General features: G+C 38.9%; 1 protein-coding gene across 1 annotated transcript in view; it reads right to left on the bottom strand.

The window, feature by feature from the left end:
* Nucleotides 1-703: 703 nt before the first annotated feature.
* Nucleotides 704-11641, bottom strand: part of USP12 (ubiquitin specific peptidase 12) — a 34148-nt gene continuing 23210 nt past the window's right edge. The window contains exons 5-9 of the mRNA XM_072336639.1: nt 10277-10353; nt 9984-10067; nt 6757-6954; nt 5601-5679; nt 704-3403 (exon numbers count right to left, since the gene is read on the bottom strand). Coding sequence (XP_072192740.1) covers nt 3302-3403; nt 5601-5679; nt 6757-6954; nt 9984-10067; nt 10277-10353 — 540 coding nt within the window. The 3' untranslated portion in view covers nt 704-3301. The remainder of the gene's footprint in view (nt 3404-5600; nt 5680-6756; nt 6955-9983; nt 10068-10276; nt 10354-11641) is intronic.

Here is an 11641-nt window from a genome sequence, read left to right as displayed (position 1 = left end):
TTCCACCTAAAGATACGCGACCAGATACAGGACAAACTTCTGACAATTCAATGTTAAGGTACACGTATGAATGATTAAGTGCCTGTTCCATACAGTGAAAGGACATGGATGTAGTCATCACAACTTCAAGTACAGCAGGGTACGATCTGTTTGTAAATAGTACATCTATTCATTACAAACAGTAGAGTATACTCCAAGTGGAGAATGATCTGAAACCAAATCACACTGGATATTGTCATCAGGGGCATTCAGACTTCTGACCTTGGGCTTCAGTTCTTTGGTCACTTACTTCTCTCTTATGCTAACTCCATAAATACTCTGATCTTTCATTCCTTCAGCTCCCACAAAGTGGTGATTCCTTAGGTAACTGGATGCATATATAAAGTTCTGATTTTTTAGAGGAAATGGAAATCAGGAAGAACAGTATTTCAAAACACTCCCTCTCTTCTCGATGTCAGAAACCAACAGTCGACTTAAAAACCAATTCCAGAGAAGTACACCACCAAAAACATGGCTGCAACACAACTATTTTTGTAACAACAAACTGAGATATAAAATGGAACTGCATTTAAACACATTCCTTCCACAGCTCAGGGCTGCCAGCCTAACACAGGACACTCTAGATACTTGAGGTATGAAAACACAGAAAAGCACAGAAGACAGCAGACTGGCCATGAGGGCTCTGCAAAGAGTGCAGTACTTACCTTTAGAGAACATATTTTATTTAATAGAAGTTTTTGTTCCAATATACAAAATAGAGGACCGCAGTCCCAATTAACATTTTACATAGTTACACAGCAAATCATTTCCACCATGTACAACAACTGACATCTTTCCCACACTCCCCACTGTATAATAGCGAAGAAATAATTCCATACCGCTTTACATACCAAGCAGTTATATTTTGCACTTCCCTGCTTCTTTACTTTTTCTAAAGAAGTTGAAGTTCCTGATAATAGTTTAATTGAGAAATTACAGTTATTTCAGCTGGAAAAAAAAAATTTAAAAAAAAAAAAAAAAGCCAAGTGAAATATATAATTTGGAATGCTACCTCAAAAACCCTACGCAAAATAAAAGTGTCTTACAAAATTATGTCGCAGAATTATAACCAGTGACTAAAACACAAGTGTTTTACATTTTGTTAGGGTATAAAGTATTTAGCAACTAGCCTCAGCTTTGAGCTACGCCACAAAAAGAAGAAAAGGACAGACCAAACATTTATCAGTTAGTAAAAAAGAAACACGACAGTTCTTTAGTTCTTTTACAATACTGTACCTTTAGTATGCAAAGGACTTCATCCTATAACGTGCACCATTAATCAACTGCCTCACCTGTTAGCCCTTTTCCCACAGAAAGCTGAAAAAAGGTTTTAAAATTATTTTAATTGCTTAAGAAAAATCCAATCGTATTTTCTGCATCTCCCACAATATTGAGGCTTTACTTCACAATGCTGGTACTTGGATAGTTTCATCGCTATAAATGATTTTATATAAAAGTATTCTACCCTAACTGGGACTTTAGAAACTTTGTGTTTTACAAAAGGAGTTTGTTACAGTATGACAGTTGCTAAATAGCCCAATTTATTCAGTGACCCTGTTAAAGATTAGTTCAACTGAGTGAATAGGTGAAGTCATTTCCTGAGCTAAAAGATACAGGTAAGTAAATAGTTATAGCAGCAGACAGAAGACATTCTTTTTAGAGTTTGCAACAGTATCAATGAAATAACCTTAGAAAACTACAATAAGGTAGAAATCACCAGCTGAAGAGGGGAGACAAGGACATCCGAGACTTGATTGCCATCATCCGGAATGAATAGCCCCTGACTTTCCAGAAGTTACATTCAGCTACTGTCAGACAAAGTACTCTTAAGTGGAAGAATGTCAGATCACAGTAGTTCACATTTATTTCAGATCAGGTGTTTTGTTCAGATTTAATTCTTAATGCTACTTCATGAACCTAAAGTGAAGTATAAGCAGCTGGTTTCAGAATTTTTCACCCTAGAGGTGAAAAATTCTCTTCTTTATACTACTTTTAAAGGAATATAGTATTTCTTCAGTCTCATGAAATTCTAAGCCTATTCCTTTTTATTGTGTAGACACAATTTGTACTCGAGACCTTGAGTGGTTTTTGAGATAGTCACCCACGTGACTAACATAAGTAACATAAGTGGATCCATTTTTAGGAGAAGGAATGATATTCTGAAAATGGCTGCAATTTGCTTAGAGCACAAGACATCGACAGACGATTAAAGAACTATCAAGACTGGTATAGCACCACCGCACCATCTTTTTCTTCCGATATGCATTCTTAGAAGTCTTCCATTTTGATCACTTTTTTCACACATTAATGGAAAGATAATATTCTAATTTAATTAAAGTACCTCACTTAGATACCAGTTCCTCCAGAAGGAAATCTCTCTATATTACTCATTTTTAAAGACATTGTAGGCATTGCTCTTAGACTTGATATCAGCTCTCCCTCTCTTTTTTCTTTTAACATTTAAACATAATTAGTTTTAATTGAAATTAATATATAAAATCCCCAATACTGGTTAGAATAAAGGAGATCCTAAGTAACAAGATCCTAAATAACAATAATTTATAAATAAAAATATACTATTACAAACCAAATCTTTCCCCATACGGAGACTAAAAGCCATAATCTTGACTGATTGTTCCCGATCATACATTATAAATAACGTAAGCTTCTTCAGAGAAGCAAAACATACTTGCCTCCCTGAGACTAGTTTATATCTTCAGTTAAACTACTACCATCAAGAAGGCAATTGGGCCCAGATATATCTTTTTGCTTACATGGCAACATTCCAGCCTCATTCTTTCAAAACTAAGTATAGGAAACTAAGTTTACAAAGAGTCCTTTACCTCTTAGGTGTGAAGTCTGTATAAAATAGAGATTTCTAATGCTCCTATTGCACCAACCTGGCAGTGCTGCTAGAATCTGATTCAAATTCCACTGAAGTCCATGAAAGGTTCTCCAGTGACCTTAACAGGCTTTGAATGAGGACCATGGAGACAGTATTTCCTAACAGAAAGCTCCTGCAAGAGTGGCTGGTATCTCTTTTTGCTCATGAGATGGAGTGAAGATGTGTAGTCAGCATGATACCTGAGCAAATAAAAAGAAAATGATACAAAGGTTTTAAAAATCCCAAGTTCTTTGCTTAGTCTTGTGCAAACTGTGCTACTGCCCCTGGAGCTTCCACCTTCCTGTCTTTCAGCGCTTTCTCCAATCCAAGATAGAGAAGACGAGAGGCGTAACAATCTCTCTTCACTGCAGCTCCCCCTCAATCCCGAGACTGATAGAAGAGGATGTAACCAGACTCAGAGTTCTTTGAGATGTCTGATGTCAACCCGTAGAATTCTTCAATAGCTTGTGCATCAATTTTCTGTATGTAAAATCCCAAAGATTTAATGTTAGAATATCTTGCATAACATACACCACATTAAGTTCCACTCTAGAAACCGTTTTCAAACAACTTCCACATATTATATAAAATTATGAAATCTAAATATCTCTTAAAACGCATTAAATTTTGGTTTCCTATCTGTCATCAGCTGCACAGATGGTAGCAGATATATACATTTACGCATACATGCATGTTCACTTTCTTTTAAGGGTTAGTTGAACCTATGAATGCAAGCAGAGGTGCAGTGCCTGCACAAGTTTCACATGGAATAATTTTAGAGATAACAATACTGCATCTAGAATATAAGTACAAGTTATCATTTTTAACCCTAAACGCCAACAACTGCAGATGAGAGTAATTGGAATTCAGAGAATGAAGGTTAACTTTTCCTCAGTTCTCCATTCAATTTTTGTGGAAAGATTTAAAACATCTGGAAAGTGAAAAAAGTATATGCTGGCTTTCATTTTCATCATCTTTGCATACAAAAGAAACAAACTCAAAGCAAGCTACCTTACCATGTTTTACACCAGGGGCAATTCGGCTACAAACAACAAAAGGCAGAGAGATAAATCTTCCTTCATTTAGACCGACTTTATTTAATCTCATTTCCATTATAAGAAGGGGGATCTTTCTCAGGAAGGAGCAAGGCATTACAACTTGTCATGGGAATAACAGACAGCATGATGTTTAAGATCTGGGAAGAGAAAAGATTCTTTCCTTCCTCTTTAGAAGGTCTTAGAGGGAAAAAAAATCAAAAGAAAAAACACCCACAAAAAATGTCCAGGTTTTACTGCCCTGGAACTGGAAAAGCTGTTCTTTGTCTTCGTAAATTACACGAGATCTACCACAGCAGCTTCTCTTTGCCCTGGAGGAAAGTGAACTTTTGACCTTAGCAAGGTATTTCAAATTACAGTGCATCTTGATAAGACATAGAAGCAATCCTTTTTAACTTTCCCCAGCAACCCTGAATATTTCCATGTCTGGCATTTCCTATGTGAAAAACAGTCCATAATGTGGCCAATTAACACCATAAGTCTTAATACCTGCCCCACTCATTTTTCTTTTTTTTAATTATGCAGTTTTTGTATATCGTAAAAAAGAACATTAATTATTCCTTGCACAGGCTTAATTAAATTTAATAAAGGACTTGGACAGCACAATCATACTACTGCTGTTGCTTGACCAAACATGAGGTGGAGAAAAAGAAGATGATGAAACAAGCAAAAAAATTGAAACAATCTAAAACAAAGATCGCTCTTTCCCTCAATAAAGAATAAAAGGTAACCATTGAAATAAAGTTGACAATGTCAAGACAGTTGAAGGAAATGGACAGTGATAGGACAAGGGGGATTGATTTTAAACTCAGACAGGGAAGGTTTAGGAAGAAGTTTTTCACAAAGAGGGTGGTGATGCACTGGAACAGGTTGCCCAAGGAGGCTGTGGATGCCCCATCCCTAGAGGCATTCAAGGCCAGGCTGGATGTGGCTCTGGGCAGCCTGGTCTGGTGGTTGGCAACCCTGCACATAGCAGGGGTGTTGAAAATAGAGGATCATTGTGGTCCTTTCCATCCCAGGCCATTCTATGATTCTATGATTAGTTAAAAGCTTTTTATTTATTTATTTATTAACTTGTTAGAGATTCTTGAATTCCTAGAAGCACGGCTAACATTAGCAACAATATCATAAGGAAAAGATTTTTCAAGGATTAACTATTAGATTTTTACATTGCAATCTAACAGGTTTCAGTCTACTTTGACTCTCGTTGCAGGTTCTTTTTCTGAAACCATCTAGAACGCTCCATCTAACAGACAACCAGACCGATCCAGCCCAACAGATCAGGCAATATGAACAAATATCTTGTGCCAAGAAATTGTTTACTCTCATGGTGGTAAAATCAGTTCACCTGTACTCTATTTGCCACATGCTCTGGCCAAAGGAATAGCTTGCCAAATGAAGATGAAAGACGTTGGCAATAAAGAAGCTTATTTTAAGAAGTATAAAAAGCAGAGCAATTCAAATTATTGTACAGTCAAATTGCAAGGTGCAGCTCTGTACTCAGTTCTTGCTCATTTAGAATGGCCATTAGCATGACAGTCTTCTATGTCATCAAGCAGCAAATAGGGGTGCAAGTGCTCTGGTAAGTATGAGGAAAAAAAGGAGGGTTACAAAAAGCTTACCTCAACAATATCATCATCAAAAAGCAACCAAAAATCATGACTCTTCACTATTGCAATATAATGTCCTCTGTTTGGGCCACTGTAAAATGCAATTAAAAAAGAATACAAATCATAACACATACAAATGTACAAATATACGTCACTACAGTGTGTTTTGGTTTTTTTTTCTCGTAGAAAATAATATTTAACACTAATTAAAATGACTATCAAATAATTTGTGTGGATGTTTCTTTTCCTTTTTTCCACCAAATCAAATAGTTTTCATAGCAATGCCTTACATACCTACATTTTATATATAAAAGTAAGGACTAAGCAGCACATGCATGAGGACATGAATGAAGGGAAATAAAAGGGAAAGAAAGGTGAAATAAATAAATTATTCTAATGCTTCATAATGATTGAATAGATCCCAAAGCATTTTACAGTCTTCATAAGGTAAAACACAGAGTTCAACCACAGTCTCTATATGGTGTCTCCTTATCTTTATTCTTAGGGATAAAATAAAGAAAAAAACAACTGAATTAAACTGATAATTTAGGAGACTGAAGAATCCTTACAGCAATGAAAGGGTTTCCCATTCAAACTAAAACAGCTATAATGCACTGCTCTTCAGTTTATGACAGACAAGAAAATTCTTTGCAACTGCAATAGGAACAAAGAACTCTAAGAACACCCTGCTTGTTAAACTCATTTCAGGTAAGGAAAGGATGCACTTACCTGAACCACACAACTGAAAGTGAACAAGTATTTTATGCAGCTCTGAAACTGCCTTAACCTGCTAACAACACCCAAACAATTTGTCGGTCTGGATTAGGGAGAAATCGTTATTAAGAGTTATATGATATGGAATACGTTTCATTTTTCTTTTGACATAGTTAGGCTCACATAAGTACTCATATGAATACACCGTTACTACTTTCCAAAGTGAACTGCAGTGGCAACAAGGCCATGTATTCTGTCTGGATTAGTAGCACCTCCTCACAACATTTTCTTTTCTAAGAAACTTTTAAAAGATCTTTAAATGCTATTAGAGTTAAGTTTCTTTTTGAGGAGTTTTCCTTTTTTTCTTTTTTTATTTTTTTTTTAATTTTACTTTATTTAAAAAAAATACTTTAGTTTTTATACAAAAATCTCCTACATAATATACTGTTATTACCTTCCACAATGAACTACCACAGCAACGAGGTCGTACATCCTGTCAGGATTGGTGGCGTCTCCTGAGGTGTTAAATAAACGAAGCTCTAAAGGAAAAACCACTCTATAAGAGAGTTTTGTGTATCTATGCAGCTGATCCATATATTTAAATCTCTTCAAATGGAGGGCTAGAATCATAGGCAGCTTTTTTACTTTCATCCTGAAAAAAACAAGCAAACAAAAACAAGTGTTTCCAGTATTGAGGCAAACCATTCTGCTGATGCTAACAAACAGGCAACTGGCACACTTAAGTCTTTAAAATAAATGTTGCAAGTACTAAAAATGTCCTCAAATCATCATAATCCATGTAACAAATACTGAATTTATCCTGCATTGCTAAACTAAAATTGGGTTTTAACAACTCAGATAATTACAAACGTAATTAAAATTGAAGCTAAATGAATACCTGCAAACAACCCACATAGTGATTCAGACATAAAGGCTTGTATTAGGTTTAAACAGCAAAGTTTTGGAAATGGGTGGGCTGCAGGGGTGGCATCTGTGAGCAGTGCACAGCATTGCCCTGCGTCAGATCAGAGCCAGCTCCAGCTGCTCCAAACGGGAGCTGCTGACGGCCCGAGCTGAGACAGGAGTGACACTGGGCAGAACACTGGGAGAGCAGATTTAAAGAAGGGAAAAACTGCTGCACAACAGAAACTGGGAGAGAGGAGTGAGAAATGGAAGAGATGCAGCCCTGCAGCCCCCAAGGTCAGCATAGCAGGAGGGCAGAGCAGCAGCTCCCTGCAGTCCGGGAGAGGCCCATGGAGGAGCAGGCTGTTCTCCTGCAGCACCATGCAGAGCAGAACTCCACATGAAGCCATGGAGGAGCCCACAGTACAGCAGAGGACGTGATCTGAGGGAGGTATAGCCCACAGAGAGCTCCTCCAGAGCAGCCCTGGGCCAGAGCTGCAGCCCATGGAAAGGAGCCTGATGGTGCAGCAGGAGGGCTGGGAGAGCTGCCGCTTGTGGGGGACCTGTGCTGGAGCAGTCCCAGAAGGATGGGCCCCTGTGGTACAGAGTTGCATTGGAGAACTAGAGCCTGTGGGAAGCCCATGTGGGATCAGTTTGGGAAGGATGACATCCATGGAGCAGGGCTGAGAGTGACCACAGAGGAGCAGCACAGCCAGGCATTATGGACTGACCACAGCCCCTTGCCCTGTGCTGACTTGGGGCCTCCCCCAAGTAGAAGAGGGTGGATAGGGGAAAATGTTTGGTTTTAGTTTCTCACTGTTCTAATCTGATAGCAGTAAGCAATAAATTACATTAATCTTCCTTGTGCTGAGTGTCTTTTGCCTGATCTCCCTGTTCTTACCTCTACCCATGAAATTTTTCAACATATTTCCCACCCCTGACCTGAGGAGGGGGAACAGGAATGCAGTGTGGTGGTGTTTAGGTACCTACCAGTGTTAAACTACCACAGAGAATTCAGCTTTTAGGCATGACTCCCTATAGCTCTCCCAAGTTTCCAAAAGCAAACCTACACGCATGGTATACAGTGGAGGTACTGCAACAAAGTTGTTCCAGAGATTCTGTTACAATTTAGTTTCCCATTAAACCCGTCAAGTCAAACAAGTGTTTTAGAAAAGGCAAACCCACTCTGTCACATTTACATTACTTCAAGTCTTCATATCAAGCCCTTCATTTAACACTGCCACGGGATACAGACAGCACACTGTTATTCCCCACACCTCATGCTGCCAAAACAAGATAATGCTAAACTCTACTACAGTCATTTTGTACAAATGTTGCAGCATTATTTTATTGAAGTCAAAGCCTGGAAGCAATAACCTAGTTTTATTGATGGCTCGCTGGCCCCTTTCCCTAGTTTGAGGTAGTGAGATTTTGCATCAGTGCCTACAAATTCACATCAGCCAACCACAACTGACCTGGCAACAGAGAATTTAATTCTCTGGGAGATAAATCTGCCCGTATTAATAGTAACCAAGCCAGAGTTCTCTGCTTCTGCGCAGTACTGATCTAAGGCACAGAATTTTATCAGACTGCCTTGAGCCATCAAAAGTAGCTCCAAAGTGTCAACAGTACAGCCCAATGAAGGCTTCAGATGTGTCTACTAAGACCGTATTTTTGCAGTGTCGGTAAATATGTTTGTATGGTATAATCCTTTTTCAAAAGATAAGGGACTGTGGACAAAAATCCTTCCTTCCCTTTTTCTCATTAAATGTAGACTTGATAGTAGCTGTGGAAACCTTGATAGACTCAGTTTTTCTCCTTTGTCTGCAAGGAAACTAGGAAATGAAAAGTGCTGGAGAAGGGCTGACAGATGACAGAAGCAGAGTTACTTTTTATTACAGAGATATGGATATAATTTGTGTTCTGATTCTTTCCGCAAAATTAAAGTCCTCTTTTAATAAAAGATCTGTTTGATAATAGGAGCTCTTTCAACAGCAAAGAAAGTCACCTTTAGTAGATGAGAAGACAATATCACGGATAAACTTTATGCTATAGAGATGGAAGAAAACCGTGACTGCAGTGAAACCAGTCACTTTGAAAACAAGAAAAGGCTGTGTTTTGCCAGTATGTCCGTACCTACATACAGGTAGGTACAGGTTTATGTCAACACAACTTATCAATGGTTAGGGATCATATTACCTCCCACACAGAAAAAGAGCTAAGACAACAGAAAACAACAGGTAACAGACGTTACTTTGCAATCCCCCCGTACACATCAATTAGTAAGCTTAGGCGACATATGAATGCATACTTTGCAGATGAGACATGCCAAAAGCCACGTGTTGAATCTCTGGTAAACTCACTAACAAGAACCAGTGGTATAACCAGTACAGCATGTCCCCATCTCCATGTTCCCATCCCTTCAACTCATCTATACATAAACAAATACTTTCTCGGGTTAAAAAATAATAATACAGCACAGTACACAAAATCAAGAGTTTATTTTCAAAGACTTAATTAAATATCAGACAGACAAAACATTTTTTACACAAAATAAACTCCAGGTTTCTACAGAGCTTCTAACGCTTTCCATGAGTGCTGCCATGCAGATGTTTACCACAGCTAATTAAAAACTCACTTAAAAAGTAATGTTACAAGCAAAAGACTTTTTGCCAATTCAGTCAGAATTATCAAACTGTCTCTTGCAGCAAAAAGTTATTTAATTACTCAGAGGAACAGAAATGTAGTACAATGTCCCATAAGGGGAGTCTAGCCTACCTTTTATGTGCTTCTTGCTTACTGCGGCATTCTTCACAGTAATATTTGTATTCACTGCACAGAGTTTCTGTATTGCTGAAACCCCTGAAAGAAGAAAAAAAAAGACATTACAGAGATACTAGCTTCTTACCTGAAATATATGTATAAATGCATGCAAAAAACCCCATCATTTTATTAAGTTTACATAACCTAAAATTTGCTAAATTGAATGAATCCATGAGCTTTCAGTTTTACTTCCTTCTTTCAAGATCAAAAAAAGACAGGCAAGATATAGTTCAGATTTTTGCATCTACCTTAAGCAATGAGTAATTGAAGTATTTTGTTCTACATCAACAGAAAGATCTAAGAAGTCTTCATCTTTGCTGCTTATCTGCAGGAAGGAAAAAGAAAAGATGAGCAGAATAACAGGTTTAAACCTGAACAGCTTTTTCGACTATTTTACAGCACCATTCTCTCCTGACAGAATATATCTTCTACTTTATAACAGCTTTTCAAAAATTGTTTCAAGTGAAATGTCTCAGCATCTCAGACACTCGCTAGACCTCTGTTTCTAATTCTGTTCAGAAAGAGGAAGAGAGGAACGTATATATGCCCAAGGAGGTAGAATCATAGAATCATTTAATTGCTCATGTTGGAAAAGACCTTAGAGATCATCATGTCAAACCACAACCTAATCATACTACCCTAACTATAATCACAGAATCATACAATCACAAGGTTGGAAAGGACCTACAAGATCACCCAGTCCAACCATACTCCCATTACTGTAGCTACAACAAACCATTAAACCAGATCTCGTAGCTCCTCATCCAGATGCCTCTTGAACACTCCAGGGAAGGCGACTCCACCACCTCCCTGGGCAGCCATTCCAGTGCCTGACCACTCTCTGAGAGAAAAAGGTTTTCCTTATGCTTAATCTAAACCTCCTCTGGTACAACTTGTGGCTGTTTCCTCGGGTCCTGTTAGTTGCCTGGGAGAAGAGGCCAAACCCCTCCTTATCACAACCTCCCTTCAGGAAGCTGTAGAGTGCAATGAAGTCTCCCCTGAGCCTCCTCTTCTCCAGACTAAACAATCTCAGCACCTTCAACCACTCCTCGTAAGACTTGTGCTCCAAACCCGTCACCAGTTTTGCTGCCCTTCTCTGGACACGTTCCAGGGCCTCAATGTCTTTCTTGTAGTGAGGAGCCCAAAACTGAACTCAGTACTCAAGGTGCAGCCTCACCAGTGCTGAGTACAGGGGGATGATTACCTCCCTGCTCCTTCTGGCCACACCATTTCTAATGCAGGCCTGGATGCCGTTGGTCTTCTTGGCTACCTGGGCACACTGTTGGCTCATGTTCAGGTGACTAACAGCCCTCCTCTAAATGTGGTCCCTGATGTCCTCCTCCTGTGGTCCCGGAGCACCGCATCCAAACGGGTTTTAAACACACGCAGGGATGGTGACTCAACCACCTCCCTGGGCAGCCTATTCCAGTGCTTAACAACCCTTTCTGCAAAGAAGTTTTTTCTGATGCCCAACCTAAACTCGCCCTGGTGCAACTTGAGGCCATTTCCCCTCCTCTTGTCACCTGTCACCAGTGAGAAGAGACCAACCCCACTCTCACAGTGAGCACCTTTTAGGTACTGGAAGAGAGCAATAAAGTCTCCCCTCAGCCTCT

This window comes from Excalfactoria chinensis, chromosome 1 (assembly GCF_039878825.1).
Source record: "Excalfactoria chinensis isolate bCotChi1 chromosome 1, bCotChi1.hap2, whole genome shotgun sequence".
Classification (NCBI taxonomy): domain Eukaryota; kingdom Metazoa; phylum Chordata; class Aves; order Galliformes; family Phasianidae; genus Excalfactoria; species Excalfactoria chinensis.
This window is presented reverse-complemented; position numbering and strand designations above follow the sequence as displayed.